The following is a 21,582-nucleotide window of genomic DNA, read 5'->3' as shown; positions in this document are numbered from 1 at the left end:
CAACCAAAGTTTATTGATCTCTTAAAGAAATTTGGATTGAGATCATCTTATGTAAATGACATGTATTCTCACAATGTTCAATGATTGAATCCAACAAAAAAATTATTATGTGGATTAATTCAATCAACTTGCAGACACTTTAAATAATTTATAGTGTTTGTTGATGTGTCGACACGCTGGTCGTGTGTCATCACATCATTCACAACTAAAACTAATGTTACTTATACTAGTTACATACCCACTTGGTCTCACGGAAAATGACTAAAGTACTAGTCTTGATATTGGTAAATGGTAATGCGCACCAATCATTCCGTTTATGGTAATGTAATTTTTGCATATAAAACTTATTACTCACTAGTTTTTTGCTATGACCTTAATCATTGTAAAATGAATTACAATCCATAACATGGAAGGATCGAAATACTTGAACTCGCTAGCATTAACACGAATCTACAATACTTGAGCTCTAACTAGATTAACCCACGTGCCAAATTGTGACCCCACATCGCATAATGATGAAGCCAATTAATGTGAATAATTGTTCTTATTGGAGATGAGTATTTAGATAGTCCGCTATATTGCAACTTTGACAAGCGATCTCTTTTTCCGCTAGATATGTGGAACATCACTTTGATGAGACAGTCTTCCCGTCGTTAGGGGGAGATAAGAACAACGAATGTTCAAGTTGAACGATAGGAATTGTCGTGGTTTGTCCCCACTGTGTGTCATCTTGATCCCCAGTATTGCACAAAGTGATGAGATTACATATATTAGCTGCAAATATACTTGCAATGTTTAATGTCCTACGAAGATGACATGACGCCACCCAAAAGGAATTGGGCATTGCATTGCTGCCATAGATGGTGGCATGTTGACACCATAAAATGGCATAAATGGTGTCATAGGCCGTGGCTCTCCAAGGAAGAGGGGGAGAGACCACCTTATGTTTGATATATACTCGATCAAAGGAAGAAAGCGAGTTTGGTACAATTGGATCCATTGATTCATAATCTCAAATCTACCTCATGAGAATTTCCTGGATTATGGTTATCACTGGGGGACGCCTAAGATGTTAGAACAAATCCTTGAATATATAGAGATCTCTACATGTTGGCATAGGCTTATGCCCGCCATAATCAGCACAACTACCAGCGCATTAAAGATAACGTATAGCACAATCTTACAATACTAATAGCAAGTCAGCCGCGCTAACTACACAACGGGCCTCCCCACGGCCCAAACTGACTACGGACGTGCCCTCACGCGCATCTCAAAGAAGGCTCCAGAGAGCACCTTAATCGGACATCGTCCCACATCGAATGACAAGTAAACGATCCACTTCAACTCAACAATAAAAGGTCAGACTCTTGACCTTACAAGGTAAGTACACTAAACTTCCTACCCTCACTCTGCACGAATTATCATTGCCCTGACTTAAGCGTCGGAGAGTCGAAGACCACGCCGCCATGGTCTCTACTCTAACGACGTGTGTTACCCGTGGCAGGAAAGTGACCGGGAGTACGGCGTACTATATATACGTGGAGCACGGCGTACTGAATCAAGTATAATCACCGCATTAACACTACAAATACAACATGAGGATGTATGATATTGAGTCTTGATATCGAACCATACTTCGTTGAGAAATAACAACGTAGTAATTTTGGCCCAATGGAAAGAAGTGATCTAGCATGAACTAAAGATCACTAACAAAGAGATAGGTATTTGGGCAGGTGAAATGGACACCGTAAGTGTAAACCCTATCATATATCTTTGTTAGGATGCGTATGCGAATTAAGAGTATAGACTCACCTTATGACGCAAGGTCTCTCACTAGACGCACTGGAATCGACTACGAGAAAATATTCATTTGTAATGAACCACAATGAGATATTCTCGTAATGAATGTCATTGCACTCCACTACCTTATTAGTTTGGTAGTTCTAAAAAAACGGATAAATGCAGCTTATGAATGTTGTAATAAGATATCTCTATGGGGATCGAAATTTAGAGATATACATGAAAGTCATAGAACAAGCTTTATCCACCCAAGAAATGGTTCTAGATCATGTAGCGTTACAAAAAGAATTGAAACGTTCACGAAGTAAGATACTTGATTATGAATATGGATCAGATGTGTTATGTCATTGCGTATTCAATATAGATTTGCACAGTCTTTTGATGAACTAAAAAGATGTCGCCATTACAAATCCTAAGTCGAGAATGAAAAAGATCATTGAGAAGACACAAACTCAAAATGGATCTTCAGGACTGTAATATGGATGATTAACCATCAATCGGCTTTAAAGCACTCTAAAGGTTAAAAGTGAGGCTTCTATAGTTCTCATGATTAGTCGAAGTCTTTAAAGATAGATCCGTTTTCGTCTAATTGAAAGATAACAAAGAAATGTTGGGAAATGTAATTCTCCATACAAGTGCAAATACACATTATTTCACTTAACACGATATACTTGACTCGACCTCTCATTCGTATACAGCTTAGCGCCTACGCAACAACAATCTAAAGATTTAGGTTTATAGTCCATATAAAGAAAAAAGAAAATGACATGATGAGAATGGATACAATTCACGTCGTTACATATTTGGCATAAAGAAATACGTACCAAATAAAACGCATAATTAAATATGCAAAAGTTATAAAGCTCACAAGATTAATGTAAAGATTAGAGGGAGGTGCAGACATCAGGGGGAGTCTAGCACATATATGCTAATCTTAAATGTAATAGGTGTGTTGTGCTCTTTTCCCCTTTGACTAAGGTTTTATTTTCTCCCACTGGGTTTTGTTACTTGACAACACCCTATGCACCATTATATCGATCTTTAAACTCGGCACAATGGTGAGTGTTGAAGAAAAAACACAATTAGTGTGCATTCGTTAAAGTAAATAACGGAATGAGTTAATAACGTTTATGTTCAACGGATGTAACGGATCAATCACCATTATGTAGCCTTAACTATCATTGTAATTATCATTTACTTCTATTGTAATCATGACCCATATATAAATGAGATTATCAATAAAATGAGTAGACCATTTTATTTTCTCTACGACAATTACTATTATATAACACAATTGAATTACCAAGGTCCATTTAACAGGAAAGGATGTAAGGTCTATCTAGCTAGACTCGATTGGGTTTGTCTTGCAAGCAAATACACAACCTTCTTAATTGACATCGATCGACTCTTTCTCCGATCTTCTTGAGGTCTGCTGTATGAGAAATTTTGCGAATTAAGTTGTTTGCTCGCGATCGATTATAGGTTTTGATTGAATGCATGGTTCTTCCGCCTCCAACTAAAGCTGAATAGCTGATATATATATAGAGCGAAAGGATGAAATCTCTCCCTGCCGCTGGCGTTGGCATGGCGGAGTGGCGGGGTCAAGCTCTAGCTGGGGTCTCTTGGTGGTGTGTACCAACAGTGTAAGTGGCAGACTTGGGGAACTCTTGGGTGATTCTAGACTTCCAGTGCTTCAGATCCATGACTGATTGAGTTGGTATTTCATGCACTCTTGTGTATGTGGGTATGCTAGGTCCTAGGGTTTCACACTGACCAACCGCCTCTCCACTGACTAATTACCTAGTCCATAATTAATTAGGCTTATTCGAACACCAACTCGAAAGCGGCACGAGATGAAATGCTTCTTTGAGGCCGCCTTGAGGGTCAATATGTTTGACACTCAACCTTATCCTCCCAAATTAATGTTTTATACACACGTTTATGAAGCTCGAGATTATTGTTTTATTCAACACAACTACCGTATTTGGAAGCAGTAAATCTGGACTCTACCTAAGAAGGTATTATGTAGTTAGTTTCTATGACTTACAAAGTCTAAGCTTCATACATAGTCACTACTATTGTATTTCTCTTTCACACTTAGTTATAGGTTAATTGTACTACTATAAATTCCCTTCAATTCGGAGAAGAAATCATAAGTGAATATACATGTTCTTGAGAGTATCATACACCATTCTGGTTTATTCTCTCATAGTTTAACTTATTGTAGACTTACTAAGTACTCATGGATCGATCAATAATAAGCCATTTATTAGGGATCATTGTCATGAATTAGGGTTTGTTTCTTTATAATAATGAAACACGATTACACGAAGTCATTCCTTCACTATAAATCAAATCATCATTAATTTCAGTTCGATCATCATATACAATGTATTATTTGATGGCGACTTATGATAGTTTGATTTTGATTTAATGGAAAGACCATCTAAGTTGATGAGATAGTGAAATGGAAGGCCGTACCGAGACTGTTCTCAAGTTAGCTAACTGTTTATCATGAAATGATCATCAAGTATTGTCTTTCAAAGAGAAGCAAATGTGGTCGGTCCTGCTAATAACTCATTTACATATATATATATATATATATATATATATATATATATATATATATATATACAGTCTCTAGCCAGAGTGAAGGTTCACTCTGAAATTACAGAGTGAAGTTCTAATTTTGGCACACTTTTCGGTCAAATTTTCTCACCATAAGCGATTCAATATTTAGGTATGATATTCAAGATCATCTCTACAAAATTTCATCTAATTCGGACATCATTAAGGTATTGAAATTAGATTAAATCAATGAATGAATTAAGACTGTTCAACGTGAACCGTTCGTGTAAATCTCAATTTTGAAAGCTCAAATCATTGTCAAATTGGATGAAACTTTATAGAGATGATCTTGAATAGCATATCTAAATATTGAATCACTTATGGTGAAAAAATTTGACCGAAAAGTGTGCCAAAATTGGAACTTCACTCTGAAACTTCAGAGTGAACCTTCACTCTGAAACTCCAGAGTGAACCTTCACTCTGGATAGGGACTGTATATATATATATATATATATATATATATATATATATATAGTCTCTATCCAGAGTGAAGTTACAATTTTAGCACACTTTTCGGTCAAATGTTTTCACTATAAGCGATTCAATATTTAGGTATGGTATTCAAGATCATCTCTACAAAGTTTCATTCAATTTGACGATGGTTTGAGCTTTCAAAATTGAGATTTACATGAACGGTTCACGTTGAACAGTTTTAATTCATTCATTGATTTAATCTAATTTCAATACCTTAACGATGTCCGAATTAGATGAAATTTTGTAGAGATGATCTTGAATAGCATACCTAAATATTGAATCGCTTATGGTGAGAAAATTTGACCGAAAAGTGTGCCAAAATTAGAGCTTCACTCTGTAATTTCAGAGTGAAGCTTCACTCTGAATAGGGACTATATATATATATATATATGCTCGACATATCTCAACTATTTATGAGGAGATCTATCTTCATGAAAGGCCATGAAAGTGTCCCGTGGAAAATGAATGCAAGTCTATTCTACATAATGAGAAATCAAAATTCAACCGTAAAATGTCGCTGAAGCAGACTTAACATCATCGTTTTTCCATTGTTTATCGACATTTTTTCAATTGGGAAGTCAAGTAACAAGGTAAATTCCATTTTATACTGCTTTCTCCGTTTGTACAAACAACTTGGCTTTGATTTTAATCGTTTTTTAAGATATAAAATGGTATGTTTAGGAATATATTAGTTGACTGCTCCAAGTAGGAATTGAAAACGATAAAACAAAGATACATGATCGGAGTTGGAAGCAGAAACGTGTAGCCTTGACTAGATAGTGACACATATTGGAGCCGACATTTAGAAAAAGAGCATGCGAATGATGCAAGTGCACTTAAAATACCATTGCAGCAAGTAGTGCTATAGTTGAATATGGAGATAGTGGTTGACCGACTTGCTAATATGGACGTACAGCTCAAGATCAAACCCAAACGCCAAAACCAGATTGTGCACTCTGCACTAGCTAGACTTTTTATTAGTGCTCGATCGATCGATCTTTTGGTTCCATGCGCATATAACACGAACATAATGATGCCTTACTTTATAAGGTAAGTTCTTGGATAGATGTTAATTAATATGGTTTTATTGTGTTTAGCGACGAGGGATCCAAATTTGTGATCAGTGTGATTTTATTAAGGCATAAATGTCGATTTGCATTCTAAATTTGGCTGAAATTGTTAATTTGCAACCCGAACTTGCATTTGAGTCAATTTACCTCCTAAACTTGGTAAAAATTGCCGATTTACACCCCGAACTTGTATTTGAGTCAATTTACCTCCTAAACTTGGTAAAAATTGCCGATTTGCACCCCATCCGTTAAATTTAACTGTTTCTATCCAGTTTTGCGTCACATGTCATGCACATGAGGGGTAATGTTGTCATTTTCTATTTATATTTTTCTTAAAATAAAAATAAAAATATTCTTTAAAATGAGGATTATTTTGTTAATCAAATTATTTATTTACATCTTTTTTTCTACCTACTTAACCCTACTTTGAATTATATATTCAATATACCCACCCATTGAAATATAGTGTGTTGTGTATAAAAATATTTTTATATGTACACATTGTTGGAGGATGAACAAAACGAGAATAATAACGACGTAATAGAACAGAACGTAACCGTTTATTGATTGATAATGATGTCAATATATATGCATTACATAACCACAATCCCGTAGGATTCAGAGTCCTAATCTATTACAGAGATGCGAATTTATCTCTAACAGGAAACCTAATAAGGCTAAGACACACACAATGGTAGAATAGTAATTCTCTCGGAACACACATTTATTTTTAATTTTCAATGTATTTATTTATTTATATTTTTCTAATATCTTTTAACATATCATATCACATAAAATAATAAATATATAAATCAATAACATGTTTCGAAAAAACAAACATTGTAGCAAGTGTTCCTCTTAAGTAATTTTATTAATTTATTTCATTATTCAATATGAATAAATATATAATGACAATACTACCTCTTAAATGCATGACATGTGACTTAAAATTGGATTGAAAACATTAAATTTAACGGATATGGTGCAAATTGATAATTTTTACCAAGTTTAGGAGGTAAATTGACTCAAATGCAAGTTCGGGGTGTAAATCGGCAATTTTTACTAAGTTTAGGAGGTAAATTGACTCAAATGCAAGTTCGGAGTGCAAATTGACAATTTCAGCCAAATTTAAGGTACAAATCGGTATTTATGCCTTTTATTAATCATTTTATAGAAATTGTATGTCACAAATGGTTGGTGGAAATGAAATTGAATTGCTCGTAAAAAAGAGAGAACATCTATGAATTCTGTTTTGGCTCTACTTATTCGATACACCGGTATGAATTGCGAAGATGGTAAGACCTTCGCGGCGGCTAGACAAAATAAAGTGGTTGTTTTTTGCTCCGGTTACATCACCGAACGTGGCGGATGGGTCGGAGATAAACCGGACCACGTACCCATTTTGATGGTGGTTAACTAGCTAGGAATGAAACCTTGATGGCAGTCAGCTGCATAGGCTCCGTAAAAACAACAGCAGTAGGGCGGTGGGCACTGAATTCCCCTCTATTTTGTCTCGGACTATTATTCATCGGCGACCTTAATTATTGCTTGTGACAAAAACAGTTTGAGATACAAAGACAAAACATAGAGTCTTTCTTGTGACCACTATCGAGTATTTTGACCCTTGACTCCTACTTTCCATAACTAGGGCCAAATAATTAAGCAGTGTGCACACTTTTGCATCATTGCTCTCTACTATGTTTCACTTATTCATACTCTACGAGAAAAAAGAGAGAACAATTTTACTTCTATCATTTTCTTCAATTAATTCACTATTACTAGTTAATTTCTCCTAGCTGACGAAAAGAAAGTCATAACCTAATGTGGTTGGTTTAACATAAACATAATACACTACGAGTTTCGTGGAAACTGTAAGTTTCTCTATGTAATATGAAGTTCCATGTATGATGCTTTGATCGTGAGTAACACTTCTTCGAGGGCACTCTCAGATGAAGATCGGTAACTCACTCAGTCATTATGGAAACTAAAGTTGTAATTGTAGAAAATCAATTTTATTTCAATAAGTTATCTATGTGTCAACGGAGGACCACTTCGTACTGTTATGTGAGCTTGCCTAAGTTGTTATTGACCTAGTATCATAACTTTTGCTGTGTATTTGTGCTCTACTAGCTACCTGAAATAATAGGTAAAGGCATTTTGAGGCCTAAAATGAGTTGATACGACAAAGAACGAAGGAGCATGTAGCCAATAACTCAACTGAACAAGCAATGCTTCATCATTCCGAACGGTGGAGGAAAAAAGTGCCATTGAATGGAATTGAAGAGAGAATTAATTCATGCTTCTTAACGGGGGAGAAAAAAAAATGAATCACACAGTTCATCATTGATAGTGACTAAAGAGACTAGAGAGAATTCGCAAGAGTAGTCAAGAGAAAGTTGGTAAGCTGTTTGATTAGGTATTATGGTTTATTGTTATTGTTAGCCCCCAGCTATCTTTAATCCATTACAAAATCGTTCATGTAAGGTTTGATGGGTTGCGAATCAAAATAGAGGTTTCTCATTTTCTCATATTTTTCCATTTTACTTGATATATAACTTCAAGTTTAACCACTAGGTCTCTTCATCTTAGAATGTAATGTTTGGCCTGTCCCAACATTGAGTTAAGCTTATCCCTAACATTATGTTGAGTTTGTCACAACTATGTCCTTTTAGTTGTGTTCATTATTTTCTCGTAATTGTTAATATGAATAGTCTATCATCTTATGTATCACAAAGGTGTATGGACCATAAAGTAGTGTCTATTTCTAAAACGATAGTAGATAGATATGTAATGCCCTTCTTGTTATGTGTGTATTTTATGAATGTATTCTCCCTTTCAAAATGTAGTTTAGTTTTTATTTTTAGAGGAAACACAAAATTTTTGTTGATTTGAGGAGGAATATGAGTCAGATTGTTAATTGTATGGAGATCATTTCTATTCTTTGGGTTCAGGCGTTATTGTTTTCCAATTTATTACTTTGTAAGGAATAATTTGCTCATGAGATATTGATTGATTTTATTCCATAAAAAATACAAGAAGAAAATTGAAGGGAGAAAATGAACTTAAATAATGTGATTAAACCTATGGAGAATTGAACATGATCAAGCCATGGCACAGATCTAGAAGGTGTCCCCAATTGATAGAATATATGCTTGACTGATGACTCATTGCAATTTCTCATAATGCTAGACCTTCTGTCACATAAATTGTGGATAATCAACTATGATTTTTGCAATTATAAAGTTAAATTTCAACAAATAATGCTAAAAGATCTCGAAATTATGTTGGTCCTTAGAAGTATAGGTGAAACTTGGTAGAATCACCTAAAGTAATAATTCATACCTAATGTCATTTAGTTCAGTGTATCATATTCCATTGATTCGTCCCCATAATTGTGTAAACGAAGCAACCAAGACAATGATCAAACTATTTATTGTGCAATTATAATCACGCAGATAAATTTTCACCAAAAACAACATCATGCAGAGTTGCAGACGAAGTTTTGCACTGCTGTCATGTATATACATGCCCATTTTGTGTGCTTACAAATATATAGGCATCGATTTCGGCCTTATCAAGAGAGAACAAAGACTAATGAGGTAATTAAGGCATGATAGAAATGGAGAAATTTGTGATTTAACCCCGCAGTGTCAGGCAAATGTGATCCGGATGGTTTGTGACCAATGTTATTTTCCCATTTTTGTTGATGTATTTATCCTAATACACCCAGGTTATGCAATATAACTGTTCAAGTTGTGGAGTGTTTGGCAGATATAGTTAGATTAGAGAACGATGTAGGTTAAGTAACAGAAGTCAACTTATCCTTGTAGCTTCTATTCACATATCGAACAAACTTGTTGGTCACAGTCGTAATTAAACTGAAGACATTAAATTAGTTTGAATAAGATTACCATGTCGATATGACACGAGAATGATTTATAATTACATGTTAATAAAATGAATAATAAAAATACGATAGAGACGTCAAAGCCATTGAAAATAACAGGGACATAATTTCGCCCCAAAATTATGTTGCTAATCAACCTATAATCATCTAAACTAGAGATCCCCCATCACACACAGTTTGGGTAAATTATTGATTGTTTGGTGAGGAAGATTACCAAAAATCCATAAACATGGAGAAAGCCCTAAAACCCAACGCGAATTAACGAAGTGTTCTGTACGGACCACCAACACCCTTTTTAGTATTTATACTTCTGCCAAGAAAATCTTCTCCTCTTGGCATCTTCCTCAGTTGGACAGGCCATTTTTGGCGATGACAGCCTAGAAATCACAGTGGGCGGGGGGCGTCTTCAGTAAATTCCCTTAACAGTGTTTGGGTCACAATAATTCTCTGAGATTTCTTTATTATTACACATAGAGATAGAGAGGAGAAGAGAGAGAGAGAGAGAGAGAGAGAGAGTTGGGGAAAGAAAATGGTGGGATTAGCTGGAAATGGGCGGGATTACCGAAGGTCAAACCAATCCCACAACCGGCGCCGGAACTAGTTCAGTCTCTGTCGGACCCGATCCAATATAACCTAAAAGACCCGACCCAGAACGAAAAAAACATATGTAGCAGCTCTCCCAGAGCAGAGCTCCAGTTTGACACTCCCAAACTTACCCATCACTGTCAGTCACATTAACCAAAACAGAACTCCAAACCCTTTTCTTTCTCTCTGTCTCTGTTTTTTTCTTCTTCTGCTAGTACTTGAACACAACTAGAATTGTACTAGTTGTTGTTGTTGTTGATAGTCCTCTCTCTCTCTCTCTCTCTAGAATTATTTAGGGGGTTCTGATATTAAGAATTAATTAAATGAGATTTTGATTTCTGCTAATGGGTTTTTCATTTTCGCTCTGATTTGTCAACTCTGAGAGAGAGAGAGAGAGAGAAGGCAAAAGAAACGTGGAAGACAGATTTGTCTGCCTCCTCCCCCCTCAACGTTTTCACTGAAGATTCAAAAGCGTGTGAAATTTCAGGTAAAACGAGTCTTCCATTTCGTCTCTATCAATTCTCTTCTTATATTTAGAGAGAGAGAGAGAGAGAGAGAGAGAGAGAGAGAGATATGCATTGTTAGTTCTTGTTTGTTATGTTAATGGGCGTGTGTAATTCTGGGTTTGGCTTCTTTGTTTTGTTTGATCACAGTGAACCAGAGAGGCCAAGAAGAAGAAGAATGGGATGTGTTTGAGCCATGGTGGATCAGAGAGTAGTCGTCTTGTTGTTGTTGTTTGTGTGGGTGGTGTTTCTGTTCGAGCCCACATTCCAGCAACCGAGTCAGCAGCCACTGAGTTCACAAGCCGAGCGAGTTGCTCTGCTGCAGCTCAGATCGTCTCTGGGTTTGAGGAGCAGGGACTGGCCCATAAAGTCAGACCCTTGCTTCGTTTGGAGGGGTGTTGGATGCAGCAATGGTAGAGTTGTAGGGATTAACATTTCTGGGTTTAGAAGAACTAGGCTTGGGAGTCAGAACCCACAATTTTATGTTAATGCTTTGACCAATTTGACCCTCTTGAGCTCTTTCAATGCCTCCAATTTCTTGCTGCCTGGTTCCATTCCTGACCTGTTTGGCCAAAGCCTCGGGTCTCTGCGTGTTCTTGATCTTACCTCTTGTTCTGTGAATGGTCCTATTCCATCTAGTCTTGGGAACTCTACCAATCTGATTGCTCTGTCTTTGTCTAGGAACAACCTTACTGGGACGATTCCTGCTAGTTTGAGCAACCTTGTAGGCCTTTCAGTTCTTGACATTTCTCAAAACCGGCTTACTGGATCCATTCCCACATCTTTTGGGAATTTAAGGAATCTTTCTGTTCTTGACATATCTGGGAATTTCTTGTCCGGGTCAGTTCCTTCAGGCATTGGGAACCTCGTGAAGCTTCAGTCTCTGAATCTTTCCAGCAACATGTTGTCTTCTTCCATTCCTCCTGAACTTGGGGGGCTTAATAGCTTGATTGACCTTGATCTCAGCTCCAATCAATTCTTAGGCCCGCTGCCTTCAGGTTTGAGGAACTTGCAGAGAATTCTAGTTGTGAATAATTTACTCAGTGGTACTCTTGATGTGCTCTGGTCAATGCCTCAGTTGAGTTTTATTGATGTGGCTGGAAACAATTTCACTGGTTTGCTGCCGAATTCTAGCTCGAATGCTAATGCCACTGCTGCAGTGTTCAATATTTCTCGAAATTCTTTTTATGGGGCTATTACGCCATTAGTTGGAAAATTTGGTGTCATTGATCTTTCAGGTAACTATTTTCAAGGTAAAATACCAGGCTATGTTGGCACCAATGCATCTCTTGAGAGAAACTGTCTCCAAAATTTGAGGAAGCAGAGGACATTGGCTGAATGTTCATCGTTTTATGCTGATAGGGGTTTGAGTTTTGATAATTTTGGGCAGGCAAACTCTACACAACCTCCTGCAGCCGCACCACCGGGGAAGAAGAGTAATAAAAAATGGATCATATTGGCATCAGTTTTAGGAGGAGTTGGCTTGATTGTGATTTTGGTCATTGTTTTAGTGATACTACTTCTATGTTCACGAAAGCGGGGAACTACAACTCAAAGGGGAATTGGCGTTGGGACGGTTCCTGCAGGTAACAATCCTCCTCCACCTGCTGGAGGATCGGTTAAGTTTTCTAGCGTGGGAGATGCATTCACATATCAGCAGCTGCTTCAAGCTACGGGTGATTTTAACAATACAAACTTGATGAAATATGGTCACACAGGGGATCTTTTCAGGGGTGTCTTGGAGAATGGGATCCCTGTGGTTATTAAAAGAATTGACTTACGTTTGATTAAAAAGGATGCGTACCTGCTGGAGCTGGATTTCTTTAGCAAAGTGTCAAGTACAAGATTTGTTCCTTTTCTGGGACACTGTTTAGAGAATGAGAATGAGAAATTTATGGTGTACAAGTACATGCCAAATGAGGACCTATCTAGTTCTTTGTACAAGAAAACCAACACCCTGGATGATACTCTACAGTCATTGGATTGGATCACTAGATTAAAGATTGCATTAGGTGCTGCAGAGGGTCTAACTTATCTGCATCATGAGTGTGATCCAGCCCTCGTGCATAGGTACCTTAAAACTGACCTTTTATTTTTTTTCAGACTTTTCTTTGTTCTACATGCATTCAGGTTAAAATACTTTTTAAATGCTTGTTAGTAAGTTATATAATACATCGAATTTGTTTGCTCCGTTGCTTGCGATGGATATGTAGATATATGTATTTATTCATATTTTGGCTTTTTTTGGAACTTCATTGTTGCAACATTTGTATTTCAACGCAAGAATAAAGGGCGTATTTATGATTTCTTGGGGATCATCTGCAATATTCACGGTCAAAATTCATATGTATGCACAAAAATTGAGTTAAAATGGCATCCCCTTTATCATTTTTTTAAAGTACCCCTTGATCGTTATAATACCCATGATGTTAATAAGCTAATGGTACAATGGAATTACCATTCTTTCATTCATATGGTGCAGTCTTAATAATTTGCTTACACTTGTTTTTAGGATTCATTGAACTGCATACATTACCATATATACGAATTTACTTATTTCTAGCGGCCAAAAAAAAAAACAGGATCGGTATTAGGATACTGCTGTGATGTCTGTGTAGAAGATTATAAAATAAATTGACATTCAAGGGGAAGATAATACTTTTATTTGTTTTTGATTAGGAAAATAACTGAACCTCAATAATTTGATTTGAACTTGTAAGAGATTGTTATATTATCTTGAGGCATAAAGTCAGATGCTTGAATGAGTCAAATGCCAGTTTGACTTCGGACTAAATCTTTATTAAGTTAAATATCAGAAGGTTGTTAGACTGGAATAAGTAATAATGTTTTGGTCATTCATAACTATAGAATTGAATGAAAAATATACTAAAGTGATGTATTCCTTTTACATTGTACCCAAAATAAAGGTCAAACATAGAAGCTAAAATCGTATTCCATGTGCTCCCTGGTAGTACTGTATGAGTTAAGTATTTCAAGTGGGACTGATGATTTTCTCAAAAAAGAAGAAAAAAGTGGGACTGATGATTGTGACATTTTAGCTTGATAAACATTTTTGTAAATGTAAAGTAAAAAAATATAAGTCAAATTAGCAAGATGTGGCACAAAATTTGCAGCTGTTTTTATGTTTATCTTTTAATTGTACATGTGACTTCTTTAAAGATTAAACCTTTCTCAAGTGCTGCATCTTTTGCATTTCCATCAACTGCGAATTTGATTTCGTGAGAGAATCAAATTTTGTTAACTAAAGTTTATGTGCCATTGCTGGAATCTTATCACCAGGTTCGCATCAGTGTTTATATCTAGTTGTGCAAGTAGTGATGTAATTTGTTTTTGGCCATTATAGAGATGTTCAAGCAAGCAGTATACTTCTTGATGATAAATTCGAAGTGCGGCTAGGAAGCCTGGGCGATGTATGTGCTCAAGAAGGAGATACTCATCAAAGCAGGATTACTAGGTTGCTGCGTTTGCCACAGTAAGTATCCTAATAATAACTTAACTTTGTCATATATTTCCCAGATCAACTTCTCATATCTGTATGTGTTTGTATGTTGCATGCTGTTCAGCTAATTGCTGAGATCTGTGTTAGCTTCCGTCTATCATTGAGTTGTGATGTATTTTATTATCTTCACACACACGCGCGTGCACGCACACACACACACAAACGCGCGCAAATATATCGTTGAGTAATTAATGGCTTCAATGTAGCATCTACACTAAATAGGCTTCTTTTTCTAAATTGTGCATGGTAGCCTTGTAATAGATTCATCTTACATATTTTATTATCAATTTGATGTTCTTATCAGATTTTTTTTTTCCTTCTGAAATTGCAGGTCATCCGAACAAGGTGCTTCTGGTATGGACATATCTGGTTATTTGATTGTTATCAAATCTGCATATTTCCGTCTTATTTTAATCGTATTATTAAATAATCTTATAGGACTGAAAGAAGCAACTGCTCTCCTGGAGCGTTTTATGCTTATCAATTATCATTTATCTTCCTAAAGAAAAGTTTGGATATTGGAATCATTAATATGTGACTGGCATTTTGAAAAGTATCTGATGCTTCATTTGTTTTGACGAGAAGTGGAAAACGTTTTTGTTTTCTTTTGAGGATATATAGAAGTCATAATTAGTGTACAATAGGAAAAATACATAGAGAAAAGATGGGTATAAACAGACATGACAGCTTTTGTCTGTCTTAAAATTTGCTTGCATTAGCATTTATATCTGCACTGTGAATGCCCAGGATTCATCACTGCTGAGTTTTATGTTTTTCTTGAATGACCAGGATCATCAACAGCATTGTGTGCCTATGATGTCTATTGTTTCGGGAAGGTATTACTTGAACTGGTAACAGGTAGGTTGGGAATCAGTGCTTCCACTGAAACTGGATTGAAAGCATTGTTAGATGACATACTTCCCAATATCAGTATATATGACAAGGAACTTCTGAACAAAATTGTGGATCCATCTTTGATTGTGGATGAAGACCTACTAGAGGAAGTGTGGGCCATGGCCGTCGTGGCCAGGTCGTGCCTAAATCCCAAGCCCTCAAGGCGCCCACTAATGAGATATATTCTCAAGGCTTTGGAAAACCCTGTTAAAGTAGTAAGGGAAGATAGTACTGGCTCTGCAAGGCTCAGAACAGCCTCTTCTCGAGGGTCTTGGAATGCTGCTGTATTTGGTAGCTGGCGCAGCTCATCTGAGGTAGTGGTTATTCCAGGAGCCTCAGGTACCAAAGTGGAAGGAGTAAGTGGTTTGAAGCATTCAGCAACCACTGGTTCGCAGGGAAGTGGCCAAATTGGTGGGGGTGAGCATTCATCCTCACGTAGACGGCATTCCAGGGACATTTTCCCCGAACCATCTGGTGTACAAGATGTAGAGAGATATGACCAGAACTAGACGATTGATGTTCATTGTTCTCGATTCTTTATCAATAAATACAGCAGGCTTATTTGAGTGCCTGTTGTTGGTACTGCAGCAAGCTCTTCTTGGTTTTGAAGTGAAGTGGTATTTCAAGCATATTTTTGTACATTGGGGTTGCTGCATGGTTCAGGGCATTTATGGGGAACACTAATTTAGTTTGAGGCCCTGAGGAAGAAATTGAATATAGAAAATTTGGGAGGTGTGAAAGCATCAGGGGTGCCAAAGGCGGATACAGTTTATTTTTGTTCAAGGGCTTCTGCATTTTGACAGGAGCAAGCTAAGATTTATGTGCAATTGATTTATTGTCTTGATTAGTATTTGGTCCTATGAAATGTAAATTGCGATTGTCAAAGATTTCTTCATTCAAATTAGAACTCACATTTTGGTTCAAGAAAAAAGAAAAAACACAGCACCAGAAATGGCAATTGAACAGGAGTGCGTAGTCGTATTCTGACATTTGTGATTGTTTATCTTCCATGACAGTCCATTTCCAAGAGTTGAAGCTTTTCAATTGTCACCCCTCAGGATATTAGATTGGTCAATCTTATCAATGAGTAATTGTTTAACCTACTGCTCACACCAGCTTTCTTTGTTTACCAATGGAAGCGTTCAGTTCTATTACTAAATACTAATCAAACACTGGTAGAAAACATACCTGTAATATTGACGTTTGTGTTTTTTATAAGCAGGATTTCTAGACAAACTATATGCAATGTTTGGGGTGTGAATTATTGTGAGAACGCACCCTATGCTTTGTTAGGCTGCTAATTTTCCATGTCCATTCCCCGGCCAGACGTAAGTCAAGAGTAAAGTTTGATGTTTGCTGGATGATCATGCAAGACTGGTTGAAAGACCAGAAATCATAGCCGAAAAGGCCGTTAACCAATTGGAGTTTGTCGAGCTCTGGCAACTTGAGGAACATATGCAGCTCATGAGTTGGCTAATGATACTAGTGTTCAGGTGTGCAATTGTGAACAATGACTTGAAGGATCATCCCTTGAAGTTGAACTGATACATAATCGATTGTATATCAGATATATGGCTGTATTAAACTCTACTCACTCGAGTGAATTTTCCATTTGATATAAACAAAGAAAGAGAAGAGTTTTAACTCCACGAGTACATCTCAAAGACTAGCAAAGTAGCAACTCTGGTATCTACTTGTTCTCACATCAAGAACAACTACATACAGACTTGAGGCCCCAAAACTGTAGGGGCTGATTTCTCAAACATGACTGGGAGATTCACATATCTGAAACAGGCATGGTTAATGACTTTTGAGTTGTTTTAAACCCAACATAAACATACATTTCAATTTCATAGTGCATCATGGGGTGGCTTTAATCTTCCTCCAATATCCTCAATCTTTTCTTTGAGCTGAAAGACTCATTGGCTGTTTGTCCAACATTGCAGAAGTGAAAAAAGCAAGGACGTTTAAATAAGGGAGACTAGTAACAAGTATTGCCTAGGTTTGTCACGCTAGGAGGCTATATTCTGGTGTTGGAAATTTGGTTCCGCATTAGCGGGTCGGGTTGGGAATGGCTATATTCTGACCTAGGAGGCTAGGAGCCGAGCCCTCACAGAGCAGCGATCACCTCCCTCTGTTTTTGCAGTGGAAGGGTCGATGGTCTAAATATTTTTTATCGGAATTGTATTGTATTTTTTAAGAGAGATAAAAGATATATTAGATTTATTATATCTGTTATTTTTAATTAAATTTAATATATTTATGAATTTATGTATTGTACAACACTACAGCTAATCTCAACAATATCGTCAAGGTAAAGAGTAAGCATTCAAGACGTACCCATCTCTCTCTTCCTCACATTACCAAATGAGGTCGTTGACTATTATTTTGCAGAAAATTCTCTCTCTCTCTGTGTAGTATATTGCTGAAACTAATCGCACCTTACTAAGTTTGGTCTTCATTCACCGCTGTTCTAGTTGTACAGAGGAAATCTTTCTCTACAACCCCAAACCTGAGTTCTCGTTAACAGTTGGGTTGCGAGGTTTCAACTTTTTCAAGGACTGAGCAGCTTCCTTTTCTGGTTTGAGCAGCTTCCTTTGCGAGATTATGAATGAATGTTTGCATGTGTGTTGTATTGGTTTGTCGGACTTATACGATTGACTGTGGCTAATTTGGTCTGTGTTTTAATGTAAGAGTGAAGATATGATTTGTTTATTGGTCAATTGATTGCTTTATGCAAAGAGCTCACTTAGTAATTGGAAAGATGACCCATTTGATTAGAACTTGATTTACATTCCATTTGGTTAATGCATGCGTGAGTCTCTTGAATGCGTTTGTAATATGCACTGTTCCTCTTAGGCTCTAGAGGAAGATACTGTGTGCAGCGAACATCAGAATGAAGAAGAATCTGTATTGCTTGATCTTGTTTCGGCATCCTCGCAGCTTCAAATACCAGCAATTGCATCGTATGTTCTTTCCGGTGAGTTTCTTACGGTTCACTTTTTTTTTTCAGCATCAAACGGTCCGTAATGTCCCTTAATTATTAAGTTGTCTTGGTTCTTTATGGTAGTTTTTTTTTTTTATCATTGTTCATCTTGAAATTGCTTGGAGCTTTAGAAGGCATCAATTGAGTTAAGGCTTTGGAGCTTGTACAATTGGAGACGGTCAAACTGGACAAGCAATCACATTCCTTTAACAATAAAATTGCAAAAGCATGGCGTAAGTTTCAGATGGCAAGCACAGCAAATGTAACTCCCATGGGGGAAACAATTAAGATAAACGAATGGGCTCAACATCAATTTATCTTACATGTATTTTTTAAGAAAAGAATACAACCCATTGCAGCACAAGATTAGGGCTATCAATCTATGGACAGTCTAAGGTGCGACTTCCACTAAAATTAGGCTTTGGAATGTGAAGGTTATCAGTGAGACTTCCATCTGACCGCAAAGCTTAATTCTACAACTAGCAGAAACTGCAGAAAATTGGAAAAGGATAGAGAAACAAGGGAAGACAGGCGCAAGATTTTGGTTTATGGGTTCCTGTAGTACAGGCATTTTGCACCTTGGGAACTACAATTCTTAGTTTTCGTTCTGAAATCATGTACACAGTTACATTAAGCTCATCATGAACCTTCTAGCTTACTAAAGTTAATGAATTTTTTTTATTACCATAACCAGGATTAGAACTAGTCTAGGCATTGATAATCTCGGCTCCTATGTATACAATCCACTGCTCAACCATCTCAATTTTCATGGTGAATGTCTACAGTGTGTTATTAAGAATTCAATAAGGCTACAGAAAACCAACAAGGCTACACAAAAAGAAAAGACTCTACAAAACTAAAGATTATACGAATTCAATAGAGAGTCCAAATGCTACCAGTAATTTTTTAACAAAAAAGGGATCCAATCAGATTCGACTTTCCATACTTTTCCTAAAAAGGGAACCATGAAGTTACACACTTTTGCAAATGGACGTATAAGTAACGCATCCAGTTGCAGCGTCATAATAAGAAGAAGAAGAGCTTCTTCTTCATCCAATTGAGTGGGCAAAAACTGACTTGCGAGAACAAACCGACTCCTCTAGTTTTAGGCCTAACTTGCAGCAGATTAATAGAAATATTTAGTTGTGTTTTTTCATTAAGGCTTTATACATACAATGATACAGAACAAACCAAACACAAAATAAACAACTCTTAATCAGCCTACATGGTGTACTTCAAAGTTGATGTTGCATATATCATATTTGTATATTAGATAAATCTTTTATTGCCCCTCTTAAATTTCAGCATATACTTGCAGCAGAGAAGAGTCAATTTTCATATGGTTCGATTTGACAAAGTTAGCATACATATAGAGCAGGACAAGACTATAATGAACACATACTTCATCTGCTTGCGACGGTGTATTTCAAAGTTTCCCAAAATTAGAATCTCCTATGAGTTAATGTTAGATAGCCTATTCCTTCCAAAGATACTGCGAAAAGGTCATCAAACTGAAGTTAATCTCTACATATGGTCCTACTCTTGTAAGAATATAAACAACCTTGAGGACTCGTGCAAACATAATCTCCAAAGAAACCGGTCAGTTGGTGTAATGATGGAACTGGTGTACATATCAGGTCATAAGTTTCTATGTCGTTCCAACTGTTTACCCCTCTTTTTTTCAGCTTAAGATTGTATAATGCCTCCTCTAGCTTACAACCGGATGAATTGCTCGATTACTCGACATCAATATTTAACCCTGAACACATCATTAGTAGTATAAAGCAAGAGGGTATCGTTCACAAACCGGGGATCCAGCCAGGGCTTAGGATCACATCAATTAACACGAATTCATAAAGATTTTAAAGTTTGAGATATAAGTTTCGGATTGAATCATAAAAACAGTAAATAAAACCTAAACTAATATATACATGTGATCAACCAACAAACACATAAACAATCACCAAACAAATCATGTAAGAACAAAGCCATCGAATTCCCTTCTTATTCATGTTCATGCCGTAGGTATCAAGGTTCCACACTAAGTTCGATCATGCATCAAGTTCCTACTTGGTTCCTAACACATGGATACATTCGAGCTTAACTACTTGTTTTGCTACAAAATCTAACATACCAATTCATCATGCAATTACATATCACATAGAGAAATCAACATGTTTAAGTACATATCCAATGCCGAACTTAGAATCAAAAATCGGTGAAAAACCAAAGAACAATTAATCCACTACTTATATCATAATCGTTACTAACTTTGAATGATTAACATATGCAACATCAACTACTTGTCTTAATCACACATGCAATATAAGAACACATCGAAATTTAATCAAGAACATGGAACAATAACTCACGGCATCAAAACAGAAATCATTGAAATAGAAATCGAAATCTTTAATTCATACACAATTTGAAAGAACAACTATCTCATAGACAAGTTTAAATTGAACTTTAACAAAACCAAAACAGAAATCATCCAAGAACAAGAAAACATAAAACCGAAATAAAACATGAAGATCATAGAGTTACACTTTGAAATAATCATACGGGGTTTATTCCAAGCAAACGAAGATCCTAGGCTACTTGCTTCGAATCCAAAGGGTGGAAAAGGATGAATTTCGGTTTTAGGATTTCTTGGAGGATGGAAGAGTATTTCGGCAGAGTATGGCTTGTATTTGTGTGTAGGGCTGATGATGAAAATATGGAGAGGCCGAGCCTCTATATATAGGAGTCTAGGAAGCCTTCTTGCCGTCTCATAAGGAAGTAGAATCCAATTGGGAAGCTGAAATCCTCTTTGTTATGGATTTGATTTATGTACTCCATATCCAACTTGATGTAGGAAACCAAGTCCAATAGGGAGATCACTTAAGGGCTGCACGGCAACAATCTTGGTCCAACTAGGAGTAGCTAGGCCGGCCTCCTCTTCTCCTTCTTCAACTCGAATATGATTTCCTTGTTCAACTAGGAATGCAACTCGACAACTCTTCTTCCTTTCCAAATATGATTTGGCTTTCCTGAAAAGAAATCGTCGATTAAGGAATATGAAAGAATGAAAATAGGAAAGTAGAGTCATAGTCGAGTAAGGAATCCTAGCTCAATAAGGAGTTCTAACACTTAGCACAATTTCATCATCAAATCATCTAAATTCGGCATAGCTCTTCTTAGAACATACATATGACAAATATGAACCTAAAACA

At 36.6% G+C, this 21,582-nt stretch overlaps 1 protein-coding gene and 1 long non-coding RNA gene across 3 annotated transcripts; both read left to right on the top strand.

Annotated features, from left to right (window-relative positions):
- Positions 1-10,404: 10,404 nt before the first annotated feature.
- Positions 10,405-16,410, top strand: LOC126783249 (probable LRR receptor-like serine/threonine-protein kinase At2g16250). 2 transcript variants are annotated; one of them, XM_050508681.1, is made up of 5 exons: positions 10,405-10,951; positions 11,118-13,037; positions 14,332-14,460; positions 14,819-14,841; positions 15,277-16,410. In XM_050508681.1, exons 2-5 carry the CDS (start codon positions 11,164-11,166, stop codon positions 15,888-15,890), a joined length of 2,640 nt encoding a protein of 879 aa, XP_050364638.1. In that variant the 5' UTR covers positions 10,405-10,951; positions 11,118-11,163; the 3' UTR covers positions 15,891-16,410. The 2 variants fall into 2 exon arrangements, with proteins under 2 accessions (XP_050364638.1, XP_050364639.1); XM_050508682.1 differs by lacking the exon at positions 10,405-10,951 and having other exon boundaries at positions 11,037-13,037.
- Positions 16,411-17,748: 1,338 nt separating this feature from the next.
- On the top strand, positions 17,749-19,051 carry LOC126784801 (uncharacterized). Its single transcript, XR_007670986.1, has 3 exons — positions 17,749-18,070; positions 18,241-18,361; positions 18,499-19,051. It is a non-coding gene; the product is annotated as an uncharacterized LOC126784801 (long non-coding RNA).
- The last annotated feature ends 2,531 nt before the right edge of the window (positions 19,052-21,582 follow it).

Source organism: Argentina anserina, chromosome 2 (assembly GCF_933775445.1).
Source record: "Argentina anserina chromosome 2, drPotAnse1.1, whole genome shotgun sequence".
NCBI lineage: Eukaryota > Viridiplantae > Streptophyta > Magnoliopsida > Rosales > Rosaceae > Argentina > Argentina anserina.
The sequence above is the reverse complement of the archived record's forward strand: the minus strand, read 5'-3'. Positions and strand labels throughout refer to the sequence as shown.